This window comes from Passer montanus, unplaced genomic scaffold (assembly GCF_014805655.1).
Source record: "Passer montanus isolate IOZ18808 unplaced genomic scaffold, ASM1480565v1 scaffold24, whole genome shotgun sequence".
In the NCBI taxonomy this organism is placed as follows: domain Eukaryota; kingdom Metazoa; phylum Chordata; class Aves; order Passeriformes; family Passeridae; genus Passer; species Passer montanus.
In genome coordinates this window covers 5,319,121-5,338,276 of record NW_024367037.1, presented here as the reverse complement: position 1 = coordinate 5,338,276, position 19,156 = coordinate 5,319,121, and the positions used below count along the sequence as shown (strand labels likewise).

At 39.7% G+C, this 19,156-nt stretch overlaps 1 protein-coding gene across 3 annotated transcripts in view; it reads left to right on the top strand.

Annotated features, from left to right (window-relative positions):
• Positions 1–6,864, top strand: part of NR4A3 (nuclear receptor subfamily 4 group A member 3) — a 31,506-nt gene extending 24,642 nt beyond the window's left edge. For all 3 annotated transcript variants that reach the window (XM_039710989.1, XM_039710988.1, XM_039710987.1), the window contains one exon: positions 1,530–6,864. In XM_039710989.1, coding sequence (XP_039566923.1) covers positions 1,530–1,792 — 263 coding nt within the window. In that variant the 3' untranslated portion in view covers positions 1,793–6,864. The remainder of the gene's footprint in view (positions 1–1,529) is intronic.
• Positions 6,865–19,156: the final 12,292 nt, after the last annotated feature.

The window sequence follows — 19,156 nt, the reverse complement described above, 5'->3', positions numbered from 1 at the left end:
AAACCAGTAATATTCAGGAGCTAACTCTGCCTAAGTAAATACAGTTGAAAAAATAAGTGTAAAATGGGTGAATATCAGTGGAAAACCAGACCTTTGCATTTCTGACTGCCCTCATTGAATCCTGTCTGTTTTATTGGTTTGTACAGAGCATCTAAGCCAAAACAGGTGGTGAGCAAGGAGTTTATACACACAGGCCTGGGCAAGGCACCACTGTGCCTGGTGCAGGCATTACTCCTGCTTCTGGAAGTAAAGAGAACTGTACTCTTTTCACTGTTCATTAGGGGACAGACAGAGGACATGTCTAGTGCTTGCTTCTCCTGGCATGGAGGAACAAGACTTGGGGACAATGGGCACAATGCGGCTGCTGGCTGCCAGGGATGGGAGAGAGGCCCAGGGAAGGAGATGACTTCAAAAGCATCAAACAGAAGAACTGCCACAATATCTCCTTATCCACTGCTGTCATTTTTTTATATATCTAATTGACTTAATATAACCTGCATTTTCTTTGATTACCATATCTGGCACAATTCTATTTCACATGTAAATTATTATGGCTTTGTGAAGCCATTTCTTACTTACCTGTGTATTTCAAAGTCAGAGGCAAATGAATACACCACAAATTTGATATTTTTTTCTGAATTTTTTTGTTCTGTTACTTTAGTTCATCAACTAAGCCTTGATAGCAAACAACATAGAATTCTTTCCCCCATAAAAAGTCTGCTTTTAATGAATCACAAATCTGATTCATTCTACTTCTGCTTAAAGAACTGTGAATGCATTTAACATCATTGTTATATTTTAAAAAGATTATTTGAGGGGGAACAAACCCCAGCTCTCCTTCCTTTTAGGAGTGCTGAGGTTTTTGTGATGGATAACATAGCAGCTGTTCAGGCATTGCTCACTCAAAGCAAAATAGTTAACTTCCAGGCTTCTTTTATCTTAGAGCTTTTAAAGATGAATAAACTAAAAAGCAGCAGCTGATCAAAATAACAAAGGGTAGTAAGGTGCCTTTAGTTTCTTATAAGAGTGTCTGCAAATTCCTGGTGGAATTCTAGGCCGGGCGCTGATGGAGCTAGCTAAGGATATTGATCGCCACTTGAATTCACTGAATAAATAATGGTTGCCATAGTTATTGAGCATTCACAACTGGTGGGGAAGCACGGAAATCTCCAAAACACCTCCTGTGATGGTTTTGCTGCAAAATCACCCAATTAATTCTGCCTCATATCATGAAAATTATGTCAGATACGCTGGATGCTTGAATTCCTTGTACAAGAATTTGAATCATAACTGAGCATCTCTGTCGCCTGTTTTAGTAGATAAAGAGAAAAGGGCACTTGCCCTCTCTTATTTTGTGTGGCAAAAAGGTTAACTGACTCCATGTAACCCCAGCTGTTCTGAGAAATCTACACTCTCAGAGCACTTTTTGCTCTGAGTTCCAGAGTATGCACCTGTGTTGCACCTAAGAAAACGCATTCGCTTCATTTGTGATAGGGATGCTGATGTGTTTTTTGCCTCTGGCTTTGCAGAACGACATGGATTAAAAGAACCAAAGAAAGTGGAAGAGCTATGCAACAAGATCACAAGCAGTTTGAAAGATCACTTAACTTTCAGTTGCCAAAACAAAGGACAACCGCTCGAGTCTGCAGAGCCGAAGGTACTGGGTGTTCTGGCTGACTTGCGTTCTCTCTGCACACTGGGACTGCAGCGCATCTTTTACCTGAAACTGGAAGATTTGGTGCCAGCCCCTTCCATCATCGACAGGCTGTTTCTGGACACCTTACCCTTCTGAGTCAAACCACCCTCCTGAGAGGCAAACGCCCGCCAGAGCAGGCAAACGGATCGTGACTTACAGCTAACATTTCTGCCCTCACTTAACAGAAAAGCCGCTCCGAGTCTAACATGAGGTCTTTTCTGGCGCTTTGTCCTTACAACCTGAGGCCTGAAACTTACTGGCTTACTGGTTTGGGGTTGTGTTCTTTGTTTTCTTTCGTGTGATTTGGGTTTTTTAAATGGCTAATATGGCACTTTTGGACAATGCTATCCCAGCAGCAGTAAAAGGTTAACATGACTGTTTTAAATCTGTTGTTTAACACCTCATGGTCTATGAGGAGTAAAATTGTAGAAGCTGTGTTTGAAAGAACAGCAAATTGTTGTTTGCCAGGGTAGTATGTGTTTTGTGAGGATATCTTTAGCATACTTCCTGCATCAAGGGCACATACATCAGCACAATCTAAACAAAAATTCACTTTTTTAGCAAAGTACATTCAATTAAACATTTCATACAAATCAAATATAGCAAAATGACAATGGCTGTTAGCTCCCATGTTCAAGTGCAATTTTTTAAAGTGCTGTCTTACTAAGTCTCGTTTATTAACTAATTTATTTTATTAGGAAAACAAACAGAAGAAATCAAGGGAGAAAATTACATGCACTAACTTACCTGACAGAGTTTTCCAAACTTGATTCCATGTAGCGTGACTTATTGACAAATGTATGTGGAAGACACGGGAGCAATTGTGGCTCAGTTGTTCCTTAGCTAAGGAAACCCGAGTAAGTAGTGATTGGAGCATACAGGGTCAGTATCAGGGATAGTTCAGTTCTAGACTTCTAACACAAGCGACTCGTTAGTAAACAGACAGAAGATGGTTTTCAAGAACAAGCAAGTCTTGTAAAATAGTATGAATGTAAGTGCTAGGAAGGATATAGTGGGCTGCGTTTAAACATTCCGTGTTCGTACTCCTTTTTGTATGTTTATACTGTTGATGCCATATTAATATGAGATAATTTGTTGCATAGTGTCTTTATTTGTATAAATGTTTGTATGCATGGTATATTGTAATGGCTTTGCCTGTATTTATTGCAATGACTGCCAGCTCATGGGAACCCTGTTACACATGATAACTAAATGGGGTGTTCACACTGACTCAGATACACCAGTTGGAAAACTATATACATATATATAATGTGTATGTATATATATGTATATACCTATATTTGTGTGCGTGTGTGTGTGCGCGTGTCTTTTTATTAACCATTTGTATATAAAATATCTGTCAAATCACAAGCAGAGTTATTTTACAGTTTATTTGCAGTGACTTCTAAGGCAGTACTGTTTAGCACTTTGATATTAAAATCTTGCTCATGTTTTGCTAAATTCAAATAATATTTAAAAAGTTCAGTTCTAAAAAACTTTATATGCACTGTATTAAGTCAAAATTTTGTTGGTCATTTTGCTAAAGAAATTTTTGAATGTCAACCTGATGTCACTGTATCTTTTGTTAGCTTTAAACATTCTAGCTTTTGTCTTTTTTTAAACTATGCTGTTTATATGGAAATTAAATTATACAATCAAACAGATGCCAAATGAATTGCCTAATTGCTGCAAAGGATAACCCAGATATCGAGTCACTGTATGGTTTTCAAAAAGTAATCTGGTATTTTATCACTTACTATGTTTGGATGTGCTTTTATGAAAAAATTATTCTTATATCAAGATTTATAGTAGTGTCAATAGGGAAACAGACTTCTAATCACTATAGTTAATATTTCTGGTTTACCTGCAGATAATATTTGGAGAAGTATTGCTTTTTGTATTGACTTTTAAGCTTATGTGCAAACATAATAGCATAATTAAATATCAGAGAAGCTAATGTTTCTTGTAGGTTGCTGTAACAAGCCTGACCAGCAAGACAAATATATTTTGACTGAATTTGCTTTTGTATATACTAAATATATATATATGCATATATATATATATATACACTCACACACATGTGCGCATACAAAAACATACAGACATAAAATCCAAAAAAAAAGAGTGATTGCTTTTGTCTCCTTGTGTAAGACACAAGGTCCCTTGAGAAATTACTTTTATCTTAGGACAAATCCTGCCAGGTGCTGAGCACCAGCCACACAAGGGCTTGCAGGAGCTTTTTGCGATCGTGCCCTTATCAAGGATTTTGAAGCAAATCAGCATAGTACAGTAAAATTGCTTTTTTGTTGAGCAAGGTTTATTTATTAAGTAGAATGTGAGTGGGAGGAAGCAGGTTGAGAGCCCCGTGTGAGATTTCACGTAGTCTGTGTCCTCCAGTCTTCCATAGATAGTCTTAGCTGTGATACTCTCCCAAATCCCATCATCTGTGGAATTGTCCTTCATGTCAACTTCAATACACTGATTCATCCTAGAGTACAACCGGTGACCTGTCACAGTGGTAAAAGAAAGAGTTAATGCAGAATAAATCTACTACTATTCTTAGAGCTCTCTCAGTGTGAACATGCCTTTGTCTAGGCAGAATTCAGGAATATATCAGGTGTTAAGGGAGAGTGCCTTGCTTTTATTTCAGACAACAGTGTCTCAAGAGTTTCTTCACTCAGCTAACCACAATACTTTCTTTCTTTTTTTTTTTCTTTTTTTTTTCTTTTTTTGTGGTGTTAACCTGTGGGTTGAAAGAAATGCTCATGTACATATACAATGTAAATTAAAATTATTAAATTGAATAACATTTTTTTCAGAGGCCCCATGTGTGTTGAATAAGTATGCTTAATTCTGTTAAAATCTGATGTGAATTTTTTATCATTTATAAAACATTAAAAAAATTGTCTACTTGAGTCTTAAAAGTGGAAAAATTGGTGAAGCATGCTTAAGAACACTGGCAATTTAATGGCTAGTCTTTTGATTAAAATAGCTTTTATATAAATACATGCCTGCAGTATCTGGTTATGCAATCTCAGTTAGGTATTAAGAGTTGGACCATGGTTGTGCCAGAGGTTGAATCACATATACACCAGAGCAGAGAGACTATTCACCACTCACTGTATTTCTCCTCCATGACAAAAAGGGATTCTAGTTGTTCATCCAGAGCTGATGAGACTGCAGAGAAGGGAGCAGGGCTCATAGCACCTAAGTCTGGCCAGAAAGTGACCAGAGCTCCCATCCCATATTCAGCCCCTTTGCATCAGTAAATCCTGCTAAGGCATCGCTCCAGCAGGCACCTGCAGCACTTTCTTCCAGTGCCCATCCACCTCCTTTCCTTACCGTGCCATTGCCTTGCAGGAGGGATTGCTTATCCCCTGCCAGACAAAACTGTTTGGCTACAAATGCATTTCCAACAAATGCAGTTTTGAGAGGCATCTGCCACTATTCCGGGCATTGCCGTGAGTACCGATGGCTCTGGCACACCTCGGCGAGCGCTGTTCTGCAGGAGCTGCTCGGCTGGAGGTCACATCAAATGATGTGCTGTGCTGGGCTGCAGGATTGGCAGCCCTTCCTTGGAAATGTGACAAAACAAAAGGTTGCGCTAATTCTTCCAAATTATCTTTGGGGGTTTTTTGTTTTGTTTTAGTTTGGTTTTTTTTCCTAGCCGTATTTTTAAAATTTTAACTATGAATCTTCAGATTGTTAATGATAATGACAATGAGTTTTGCCTCCTTCTTGAGCAAAATATGCAGATCTTGAGATCAAGCCACACCAGGGTCTGAACTTTGACCCTACAAGAAAAAGTTTATCCTTACTAAACTTACAAGTATCTCAGTTTGTAATAATTTTAGGGCTTCGTGTCCTTAGACATGAGAACAGGTCTATGTGCTGATCTAACCTGCACTTGTGTCTTTATGTGTGCCTATACCCATAAACCACATCAGCAGCAGAGGCCTTGCTAAGGGATGTGATGCCCAATGGTTGATTTTGGCAGTAGAAGTTTGGGCTGAGTCAGGAATATAATAGCAGGTTCCTCTAGTAGCAACCACCCTTGGACAAGAGACTATCACAAAGACACCCAAAACTGAGGAACTTTGACTAGAGGCGAGTCAAATCTCTTTCTGCAGCTTTCCTACTTTCACTTTTCACATTCAGGTTCATTTGCCCAATATATGAAGACGGAATTTCAGTTATACTGTAGTGAGGAGGGACAGAGAGGGGTTTAATTGTATAAAATTAAGCATGGTTCTGGGAAAAATTGGCAACACCCTCTGAGGACACTGAAACATGTCTTTTGATTAATTATTTGTATTATAGCAACACCTAGAGGCCACAACAGAGATCAGGACCCCATTTTGCTACCTACTGTAATTAGCACCTCCAGTTCCCACCCAGGAGAAGCTCCAGTCCAAACAGATAAAATAAAAAGAAATAGGAGTATGACAACCCAACGGCATATAGCATCTCAGTCTTAGAGTTGTGAGTAAAACCTGTTTGCTGAGCTAGTGTCCAGTGAATGCTCTTACTTTGTTTTCCTTTTCTTTCCATAATGCTGTCCCTGTATCAAGTTAGAAAACCATGATTAAAGCATTAACAAATTCAAATAACCCAGGTATTCAAACTGACCTTTCTTACCCTGCTTATGAAGTCATCCATGAGACTATTCAAAATTGTGGTCAATCACATGTTTTGTCAACCAAACTAGATAGTATTTAGAAAATAAATACCTATCTGTCCTTTTTTAAATTCATGAAGACAACCATTAGGAAAATTGCAATATATGGATTAAACAATAATTTCTAATGGACAAAAAGAATTAACTTTTAAAAATGCCAAACCATTGATGTAGTAATTGAATAAATGAGGTACCAGTTAAACAAATTCATAGCAGCAGAGGACATATTTGAGAATTGTATTCCAGACCTGCATTTGTGAGTATTACCAACACGGTGATTTGTGAAATAAAAGTAAAAGAAACCTGTTTACCAAATGGAAACACTTACAGCAAATTTTATTCTGTTTTCTTTTTTAGCATTAGTCACCTTTATGTTCATATTCATAATATGGAATGTTCTGGCTGCATTTGATTACAGAAGGAGTTTAAAACTTGAAATTGTTATATGGCTGTGAAAGGCAAATGAGATAAAGATTCTGACCTTACTCCACAAAACCAAGGACTTTCTTTATAAAGAAGCATGGGATTCTACCATATACTGGTTTTGGATTGATAGAGTTCATTTTTGTCACAGTAGCTGATGTGGGGTTGTGCTTTGGATTTGTGCTGGAAGCAGTGTTGGTAACAAAGGGATGTTTTCATTACTACCGAGCAGAGCTTACACAGAGCCAAGGCTCTTTTTTGCTCCCCACCCTCCCAGTGATAAAATCTGGGGGTACACAAGAAGTTGGGAGGGAACACAGCCAAGACAGTCTCCAACTGACCCAAGGGTCATGCTCAGCAATAAAAACTGGGGAAAGAAGAAGGCAGGTGGGGACATTCAGAGTGGTCTTCCCAAGTCCCAAGCATGACAGAGGCCTGCTGTCCTGGGGATGGCTGATCACCTGCATGCCCATGGGAAGGGATGAATTAATTCCTTGTTTTGCTTTGCTTGCATGTGCAGCTTTTGCTTTCTCTATTTACCTGTCTTTATCTGAACCCAAGAGTTTTCTCCCTTTTACTCTTCTGATTCTGACTCCCAGCCCACCAGTGGGGAGTGAGTGGGGATCTGGAAAGGCTATGTGGGGCTGAGTTACCTACTGGGGTTAAACCATGGCACAGATATAAATGATGTTCTGTATATGGTTATGTATGTATAGGGAAACTACTCAAGTAGTACAAGGTTCTTAAGTCATGCCAAAGACAAGACAATGGGGAAAAAAAGGCATTTTTTTCACATTGCTTAATATTTTCATAGAATCAATGAAACATTTAGGTAGTAAAAGATCATTGAGTCCAACAGTTAATCTAGCACTGCCAAGTCCACGAAAAAAGCCATGTTCCCAAATGCCACATCTGCCTTTTAAATACCCTGGAGACGGTGACTCCATCACTTCTTTGGACAGCCCATTCAAGTGCTTGACAATCGTTTCAGTGAATAAATTTTTCCTAATATCCAATCTATACTTTCCCTGGCACAACCTGAGTCTGTTTCCTCTTGTCCTGTCACTTGTTATCTGGGAGAAGTGACTGATCTTCCACTCTGGCTACACCCTCCTTTCAGGGAGTTGTAGAGAGCAATAAGATCACCCCTGAGCCTCCTTTTCTCCCCCAAAAATCCCAGCTTGCTCAGCCACTGCTCGAAGCACTTCCAACCACCTTTACCAGACCCCTCACCAGCTCCATTGCCCTCCTCTGGACTCACTCCAGCACCTCAATGTCATTCTTGTTCTGACGAACCCAAAAGTGAACTTGGGATTTGAGGTGCAGCCTTACCAGTGCCAAGTACACAGGGTACTTGCTCTGCTCCTGCTGGCCTCATATTCCTGACCAGGAAGCCATTGGCCTCCTTGGGCACCTGGGCACACACTGGCTCTTGTTCAGCCACTGTCAGTCAGCACTCCCAGCTCCTTTTCCGTCAGGAGCTCTCCAGCCACTCTGCCCCCAGCCTCCAGCACTGTCTGGGGTTGTTGTGACCCAAGGGCAGGACCTGGCACTTGTTGAAGCTCAGACAGTTGCCTCAGCCCATCAATCCAGCCTATCCAGATCCTTCTGCAGAGCCTCTCCATAGATCAATATTCCCACCCAGTAGATTGATATTCCCACCCTTGGTGGGATTATCAATCCTTGCTTGGTGAGATTCTGCAAACTTACTGAGGGTGCACTTGATCTCCTCATACAGATCATTGATAAAGGTATTAAACAGAACTGGCCCCAGCAGCAAGCCCTGGGGAACACCACTTGTGAGCAGCCATCAGCTGGATGTTATTCACCACTACTCTCTGGGCCTGGCTGTAGAGACAGCTTTTTATCCAGCAAAAAATACACCCATCCAAGACGTGGGAAGGCAGTTTCTCCAGGAGAATGTTGTGGGAAATGGTGTCAAAGGTTTAACTGAAGTTTAGGTAGACAACATTTCTTTAATCCACTGAGTCACCTTGTCACAGAAGATCAGGGTGGTCAAGCAGGACATGCCTTCCATAAACCCATGTTGTCTGGACCTGATCCCCCAGTGGTCCTGTATATGCTACTTGCTGGCACTCAGGATTATTGACTCCATTTTAGATTGTTTATCAGTTTTCCTAAAAGGAACAGAGAACTTGGGGCTTATTCAGGCGCCATTTCATCTCAAAGAAACAAATAAATAAATAAGCTTGCTAAGTGACATTTAAATAAAGAAATAGCTCTAAGTACCTGAAATAGCTCAAATAAGCCAAAATCTTTTACTTGCTAAATAATGTATTAAACAACTCTCTTCATGACAACTTCCACAGTAGTCTATGATAAAACATTAGTGTAGAATGAAAGTGAATTACAGAAATGCTTGATACTGGGGAAACTTTCAAATATAACAGGGAGAAAACAGAAATTAATTTACCTTTCATGGGTTCTAATTATTTATCTTGCTGTGTTTCCTAATTAATTGACGATATTGATGTTTACATAGGGATTTGCTCCTTTCCAACTTTGCTTGATCCTGTGAAGCAGTCAGAATGCTGCATTTGTAGTATCACATTTATTGCCATGGCAACAGTCAGGGATTTCACAAACACTAATTAGGGTTGGCAACTTGGAATGTTTTCAGTGCGGTCCCATATAATTTTCCCTCTTTTATCCATTTCTCATTATACCTTACTTTAACGATTGACTTCTTCAGTCTGTGTACAGCTTTTTTCGTGCATGACCTCAGGATTCAGTTAATACCTCCTCTGACTTGCAGCCACCTTTCTTACACACTCAGTTAAGAAGCAACTGCAGTCTTACCTGCATTTGTGTTAAGCTCCATTTCTTCCACTTCAAATTAGTCCAAGTTTCAGTACAACCAGCTGGCTTCTACTCTGGCATATGCAAAAGTAGTAAGGAAAGGTATGGAGGCTTAGCTGTACCTTCCAAGCTGCTTTTAAAGGTAGATGCTAAATCTTGCTCAAGGCAGGCTACAAGCCTTCTGTTCACAGAAGGCTAAGTTCTGTGAACGTCCAAAAAGTCATATTAAATATTTTAATTCAAGCATATCAAAAGCATTCATGGACACTTAATGTATTATGCAATAATACAGAGAGCTGCACCCATATGAGCCTCATGAAGTTTAACAAGGCTGAATGCAAACTCTTGTACCTGTATCAATCCCAAACATGGATACAGGCTGGATGATCAGCCAACTGAGAGCAGCCCTGTGGAGAAGGACCCAGCAGGACTGGCAGATGAGAAACTGAATATGAGCCTGCAGTGTGTGTTCACAGCCCAGAAAGACAACTGTACCCTGGGATGCATCAAAAGAAGCATTCTTTTCTTAACCAGCAGGTTAAGAGAGGTGATCTTCCACTCCCCTCTAGTGAGACCCCACCTGGAATATTATGTTCAGGTTAGAGCCCCCAGCATAAGAAGGACATGGCCTTGCTCAAGTGAAGTGCCAGAAGAGGCCCAAGAAGATGATTGGGGGTTGGAACACTTCCCCATGAGTACTGGCTGAGAGAATTGAGGTTGTTCACATGGAAGAGACAAGGCCTCAGGAGACTTTGCTGTGTCCTTCCAGTACTTTAGAAAGGCCTAGAGAAAAGAGGGGGAGGGACTCCTTATCTGGAAGTGTAGTGGTAGGACACGGAACAATAGTATTAAACTAATAGAGGATAAATTTATATTAGACATTAGGAAGAAATTCCTTATTCTGAAGTTTGTGTGACACGAGAACAGGTTGCCCAGAGAAGTTGTGGATGCCCCATCCCTGGAGCTGTTCAAGGCCAGGTTGGATGGGGCTTTGAGCAATTTGTTCTACTGGAAGGTGTCTCTGCCCATTGCAGGGCATTTTGAACTGGATCATCTTTAAGGTCCCTTCCAACCCCAACCATTCTATGGCTCTGTGTCTAAGGACGTATTATGGTCATCCAACTGAGCTAGCACCCAAAAGTCCTATCTCAAAAGTCTTATTAAGCCCTGTGTTGGCAGTGAACTTTTGAAGCCTCTCAAAAAGCAAAATGTATTCATTTGTTAACAAAGGAAGAAGGTAAATTTATGATGGCATCACCAGCAAGAGGGGAGGTTTTATTTCATTGTGCATGCTCAGGGTAAGAAAGAGAAGTGTCTACCATTCAAACTGAAAGATTCCCATTCTGCAGCTAACTTGAGGACAAGTCCCAGCTGGTTGTCAAACTGTTTTCCCAATAAAAAAGACATCCAAACAAAACCAAGGAGAGAAAAGCTAATTTGGAAAGGAATATGATAAATCAAATTGGTTACAGTATATTTATACTCTAAGACTCTACAAATTACTAGATATAAAGATAAAAGTAATGGAGCCACCTGAATCATCTTTGTTACAGATGAAATCATATCATTTGTTTCTAACACAGAAAGGATTTTGTTCATTATTAATGGAAAATAGGTGTTTGAAAAATAAATTCTGAGTCTGATCACCATATTCTTCCCCTATGTGATGGGGTGGTAAAAAACCTTTAAGTTCTGGAGAAATGTCTCATAAGGTACGAAGGAATTGAGAGTTGGTCTTGATGGTAAATAACTGAATCTTTTTAGGAGATTATAGTTGAAACCAGGGGAGAGTTACTATACTTTATAAGAATATCTTATTGAAATAAACAGTATGATGTGTTAAAAAAAAAACCCAAAAAACCAAAAAAAACCAAACAAACCAAAAAACCCCCAAAAATTTAGATTGGACATTCAAGTCAAAAGAGAACCATTGGAAGGAGCTCTGTATTTCCGCAGACACTGGGAAAGCTGACATTAACATCTAAAGAAAGCCTCTAACTGAAAAAAAGCCTGTTGCCTCAGAAGTTTATGTTTGCCTCCCTGTTTTTTGAGGAAAGACTGGACTGTGCCAGCTAGCCCAGTTTTTGACAATGCCTCCTGCTGCAGTTCACTGCAAAGATCAGTTTTAAATCCTAGTCCTAATGCTTTTGAGAAATTTGAACCCAGAGCCCTTCAGCCTTTAGGACCTTATTTTCATAACTTAACGTTGTTCACCCTATCCTTAATTTCAAAAGGCATGGCCAAACTCATGACAGGACTTTTTGCAAGTTTTGTGAACTGGGCCACAGTCAAGAATTTCCACACTGAATAATTTTATTACATGAAGTTTCCTGCCTGCTGTACAGAGCTGTGCAATATTCAGCATGAACATCTGCTTTTTGTCTGATTGCTAAAGGAAACTCTGGTAGACTGCTGCCCCTTTGAAATTAAGGAGATGGGGAACAAATTTTAATCATGAAAATAAAATGCCAAAGCTGGAGGGGTCTGGGTTCAAATTTTACACAAGCAATGACGCTCTGTTTTAAACTGATCTCTTGAGGGAAGCACAGTGGAAAGTATTTCCATCCACTGGGCAAGCTGGCACATTTCAGTCTTTTGGAAAGACAATCAGGATCCATCACACGTTCAGATGCAGAATTACACCCACTTTGGACCTAAGTTATAGCTTTCAGTGAAAGACTTTTCAAGGTAAGTTAACAAGGATGGCTGAACATGAGAAACTAAAAATACAGATGAATATAGATAATATATAAATAAAAAATATATGTCATGAACTTAACTGAAATCTTCAAATTCTCTTATGAAACATGAGACTTTTTAAAAAAGCTTGTTTTACTCCAGGCCTTCAAATCAGCCTCTCTTCCCATGAGATGGAGTTGTTAATGCAACACTAAAAGGCTTCAGAATCATGCAACTGGACTCTCAGGGGCAGGAAAAATCCCCTAAATCTAATAAATATGGTGGAAAATACTATTTGGTGTTGGCATTCTCTACTTTTCCATACTGCATTACTCTTGCAGCTCTAGGAAAGGCCTGGTTCTGTCTGGACTACTGCATCATTTAGGCTGTGGCTTTGCAGATGTGACCTGCACACAGCAGAACAACTGTCAGCAGCAGGGACACCAACACACCACACTCACTTCTTCCCTCTGCAGAGACTTCCCTTCCTTGGGCTGGGACAGGGATCATGTGAATGGGAGGAGAAACAGCAAGAAACTCATCTGGTTTAAAGCTAACCTGGTTTTTCCAGGTTGGAGTCTTGTCCGTGCTTCTCCAAGTTATTGTCTGGTCCCTGGTGTAAGAAGGACATGGACCTGTAGGAGAGGGTTTAGAGGAGAACCTTGAAAATTATCAAAGGGATTGAGCACCTCTCCTACGAAGAGAGGCTGAGAGAGCTGGAATTGTTCAGCCTGGAGAAGAGAAGGCTCCACAGAGACCTGAGTGCAGGCTTTCAATGGCTTAGAAGAAAGACCACTTCCCATCCCTCAAAGTTTTCAAGGCCAGGCTGGATGTGACTTGGTCTAGTGGAAGGTGTTCCTGCCCATTACAGGGATGTGGGACTGGATGAGATCTTGGATCTTTAAAGGTCCAATCCAATTCCAAGATATTTTGTGGTTCTGTGATTGCTGTTCTTTCCTTACTTAGGTCTGTAATGGTATTAATAGACACATATTTACACATTTGCTGTCAGGATACTTTGGCCGAATTTTTAGATCTGCTGCATACACATAGCATCAAACAGAACTAAGAATAGCCATGGGTACTTTTTGGAATCTTACTGCCATATATTATTTGCACAGGAGTAGCCTGCATAACTCCCGGTTGAAATAAGGGGCCCATTGTGCCAAGTTCTCTTCGCTTGCATAATTGGAGACATCCACAGACACCTCCAGGTCCAAAGACATTTACAATAAATGAAAAAAGACAGAGGAAAAAAATATTATAGTTGCTGTATGGAGATAACTTTTAAGGACAGAGGCATTTAGAGATTGGTTCTGTCATGTGGTGACTTTGGGAAAGTTAAGAACTTAATCCCGATCCTACCATACTAGCCCATTGCTTTAAAAATAAATCCTTCCTCTCTCATGCCATGAGTCAGCATACTTTTCCAAAGCGGAGCTTTCGTACTAACAATAGTCAGATTGCTTGGGGACACTCTAACTTGACATATTTAGTACGTTCTTCCCACATCCCTCACAGAAGCCCACAGATGTCAGCTCCGATCAGACTCAGCCAGGACTGCAAACCCCATCAGGTTTGCAGGGCTAGAAGGCATGTAAAGATGGCCTAAAAAGTAAATCTTCCCAAAATTACTGTGTTTTCTGCACTAAGAGAGAGAGAGAGAGAGAGAGATGAAGCTGCAATGGAGAGCATTTCTAACAGTCTGCCTTAAAATAAGAGTCTATATTGGCTCCATATTGGTTTTAAACATACATTTCTAGACCAGAGGAACTGTTTGGAAGCGGACTTCTGATTTGAATCTCAAATCTGATATTAAAATCTTTATTGTAAAGAGCTGTCACTATCAATTCAGTGGAGCCCAAACCAGTCACAAAAACCTGTATGTCATAACATATAAAGCAAAGGATGTTACTATTACTATATATTTATTACAATCAGACCAGGTTGTAAAAATATAAAATATCATATAACAGGTTTGTTTTCAATACTGACTATCAGATGGGTGACTATTACTATTTAAAAGATAGCAATTCAGTAGGGAAGGAAGAGGGAGAAAAAAAGTTTAAATCAAAACCCATATATTGTCAGAAAGCTGCAGATGGTCCACAATTGCAGAAGATTTTAATTTTATGGATTAAGACTACGTAAGGAGTTGTGATAGTTCCAAGGGAAGGTCCATGTAGCCCAGCATCCTGACAGTGGCCAGGGCAAAACATAAATGGGCTGTGCAGGCTGATCATGACTTTAGGGTCTCTGAAAACCTAACAGTGTACTTACTCATCAAGCACAAAGTTTAGACTTTTGTTTTTATGAGCTCCTATCACTAAAAATTTTAGAGCATGTACTGCCAATATAGACATATTTATATATAAGCTACATACATATATTTATTTCTTTATAAACTACATGCCTATACTAGTGATGTTCTGTATTTCACCTGCATCCCACTGGACCATTGCCTTCACAGGCATTTTGCAGCCAATGCAGACACTTTAAGATGGTAAAGACCTGCCTATTTGACTACCTGTAATCACAACCCTCTCTCATCTGCTTCATGCACTTTGAATGAGATACCACTCAGAAACAGAAAGGGACAATTTGTCCAAGCTTGAGAAACCCTGTTGCTTTAACATGCTAGCAACATCAATTTAATGTGGGAAATATTAATAGGAACTGGAAAATGTTCAAGAACATTCTACTGAGTATTAAAAAAAAAAGACACAAATTTGCAAGTAGAAAAGAGTTCATGCTGGGGAGGAAAAAAATTGTGAAATATAGAAGTTCTAGTCAAACATTAGCAATAAAAGTATAGAAAATGCAGAAAAAGGATAATAGCAGTAAATTGTGAATGTAAAAAATTGTACTCTGCTAGAAACAGATATATCAGAAAAGATCAATGGGCAACATAGTTAGAAGGAACATGCAAGAAACAGAGCAAAAAATTTCTCACCAAATATTGGTCCATTGCTAGACACAGGTATTACAATTTTGAACACAGGCTCAGAAAAGACAGATGTGTTCATCAGTATTTCCTTTCTCGTTTCAGAAGGAAGCAGGAGGATAAATCTGCCCAATAAAACACTGTAGATGGTCCAGAAAACCTGGCATCTAGAATGAATAAAAATATGATGCAGAGTCAGCTGCAAATACAGACATACAAATCAAGCAGCTTAGAGGGAAATAGAGCATGGAAAACAGAAAAAACCTCAAAGACCTCTGAATTGCCAGTGTATTCCAAATATTTTAAAATAGTAGAGAGATAATACAGGAAAATACAGATGTGTTATTCAGATGCTGAACCTGGACACATAATGAGAAGTTTCATTTAGAAGCCTACAACCTAGAATTGAACACTTCAGGTGCATTTAACAATAATCAATATGATTACATGGAATGCAGGTCTTTTAAAACAAACCTTCTTTGTTTTATCTTCTACAACTTTATTTTTCACAGCTATTGCTCTGGTTGACAATGACTACTGTCCTTATACAGTATATTCACGTGCCTGTACTTTACATCATTTATCCATGGATTTTAAATATCACATTATATGGAACTAAAAGGCTGTAATGCAGGAACTGGTTCCTATCCATGTATTAGTGAATTATTTTGTCATTGCTACAGTTTCCACTGATTAAATTTGCATAATAATTCACGTGTCCCATCACGGAGCATAAAAACTGCAATGCAATTGAAGTGACAAATTATGCATCACAAGCAGCAACTAGTCACAGTTAACAACTCACAAGCACTGACAATATTTTCCTTCTAAATCTTCAGGTGAGGTCTTTGAAAAATGAATCTATCTTGAGGAATGAAGACCAGTTAGTGAATTATTTGTGAATAACAACAAAAAGGCTAAATGATCCACCCAGTCCTAGTAACATCCATGCTGACACTGCATCCCTGACACAGCCAGTTACTCTATTTTTAGGAAACAGCAGAGCAATCTCATCACACACCACCTTGACAAAGGTTCCAAGCAAACAGACAAGACCCGATTCTCATGCTAGTGCAAGCTGCTGTCTCTGTTAGTTTTGATAGAACTATTCCAGTTTCACCAGCTCCAAATCTAGAGTTGAGGAATAACACTGATAGCCACAATAGCAATAAAATATTATGGATTGTATGTTTTCTGGAGGACACAGGTATGTTAGCTCTTAATAAGTTTAATGGGCTTTGTGTACATCATTTGTTTACAGTTCTGCACCTTACTGTACATATTTGTCTTCTGATTTCTGTGCTATTTCCCACTTGTTGCTCCAAGTTTTCTCCTCTTTTATTCCCGTAAGTTTCTCTTCAGCAATTTTTCCCTGTGCTACTTTGTCTTTCCAGTGGTTTCCCATCTAGCTGAGCCCTCAACATTTTGCTTTATTTCACTGCTAGTGGTCTATACCAGTTAGCACACACTGACATTTCTCTCCCCTGGGGTGATGTCACGATAGCCTGCACCCCATGTCACGACAAATTTCCCTTCATGTCTGACACATGCACCTCAGACACGTGTAACTTTTTAACTTGCTGTTCTAATCTATCCTGCATCCAACTGTGACAATCAATCTAGTCTTCCTCCGTGTCCAGGGACTGGGGGAGATCCATGGATCAGCTGTGGCTTCTGTGAGGACCAGCACCACTGTGCTTCAGAAGCACTTGGTAGAAACTGCATTAGCTGTACTCCATTTTGAGCCCATGCAGACCCAGCTGTCCAGTCTCCATGTAAGCCTTGCTATTTTTAGTTTGTTGCCTCCTACATTTTACCTCTTGCAGATTTTCTGACATTTTATTTCATTTCCTTAGTGAAAACATATGGCAAACAGATGCCTAAGCAAGGCCCCAGGCACCCATCTCTTTTTCCAGACTTTTCAGAATATCTGGGAAAATTCTGAGGTTTACCCTGATATGCATCACGCTTACAATTTATTTCAAGTGCTACATTTTCAGTGATGGGCACCCTAAATACCATCGATTTTGGAGATATGTAATTTTACAATCAAATTTCTGTCTCTATTTTCTTGTTTAAGAGGCAACTTTGAAAACATAAATAAACTAACCACCAGGTTTCAAAGTGGTGGTAGTTGGTTACCAGTCAGGAGAAGCAAGGATGATCTAAAGAACTTCTTTCTCCTTCTCACATGCACATCTCAAAACTTAGAAGAATCATTCCTCTACAAACATCAGTTTACCAGTCCTTCCCTAAACTTAAGTAATGTTTTCCACACAATGGCTTGTCTGAGATAAAAGGGAAATGATCTGAAGACTTGAAAACACTAAATCTAGCTCTGGTTAAAAATTGCTGGTACCCTCTGAGGCTGGGATTTAGCTGTTTTGCATAGATTATGGGTATATTGATCTTGGGCAGCAGCCCTTGCTGTGGACAAGGCATCTATTCCATGGGAGAGAGTGTCTTCCAAACCACCAGGAAAATGGGCAAGTCTTCAGTAGAGCAATCCATCTCTGTCATGCGTTTTTCCCCCTGGTTCTTCTTCTCCCATTCCCATGCCTCACCCTCTGTTGTATTATCCTAGGGCAATGCATTTCAAATTAATATTTCAATATGTTGAAATGATTTCTGAATTTTAATGGTGTATGTGTATTCTGAAGAAAGTCTGTTTTGGTAAGGGGGCTATATGTGGATATCGGCATTCTTTCTTAAGGTTGCTTTGTAATTCATAGCTCACATGGGACCTGGAAGCCAAGAAATAGCATATCTGTTTTCCCTCTGCTGTATCTCCTTCCCAGGATGCATTCATTCCCGAAACATGAACTACTGAGTGCAGAATTTATGATGTAATTGCGTTTAGAAGAGAGTACTGAGAGCCAAAAATGTGGAATGTGGCAGATTTACCTGTAAAACTGGATCTATCTCCTAAACATGGAGATAGCTAAGGTGTGTCAAGATTTGCTCCAGATATCAGGCATCAGGATGTAGATTTATTCACAATGTGCAAATGTTTAATTTAGAAGCTGTTTAAATGAACAGCCTCTTGAATTTATTGTCATACTTCCTTTTTTCCTTTCTCATTAATAATGCTGCTTTTTTTTGCACAAGGATGAGAATGTTGCAATGCACTGTTTTCTGTATTGATATGCAGCAATCAAATAATGCTGAATTAAATTATTTTAATATTTCTAAGACATTCAGTGGAAGCTGATACAAAGGCTGGATGAAATTGCTCTAAAAGGCACAGCACACAGAAAGACTGTAAACTCTGAGGCCACAGGGTCTTTCAGAAGTGGTTTACTGGAATCATGTTTCATATTTTATACCAAAATCACACAGGTGGGAAAAAAAAAAGCACAACTTAATCAATGCCACCCTGACTATTGTGTGTGATGTTTCTTTTTCTTCCAGATAATCTATATCAACCAAAACACTCCTGACAAATGAAGGACCCATTTTGTTGCCGAAGGAAGGGCTGGAGAAAATAATGGAACATCAGCCAGTACAGGTAATTCTCAAGGGATGCTTACTTTTTCTATACCAACACATAACGTCCCTTACAGATAAAGGAGCCATTTCTGCTGGTTGTACCAAGGAGGCTCTAAAGAACACAGAGAATTTCACCAGACCAGGGCACAAGTGGGGCTACTTGAAGGAAGTAAAGCTCCTCCTTCTGTAGTCCTCCCAAAAGATGACTTTTGAGTAGCTAGGGAGCATCCTGTTCCCCAAACTCCAGCTGGTTAGCTGCTTAGTTGTAGTTGTTGGTTAGTTGGGCAACAGGGACAGCAGCTGCCTGTACAGAGCTGAGACCTCCCAGCTGGCAGGACTGATGGGTGCTTTTGGTCTGTCCATCCTTTTGCACGGGAATGGGGCAGAAGACTCCTATGTGCAACTCAGACATCTCTGCAGGTCTCCT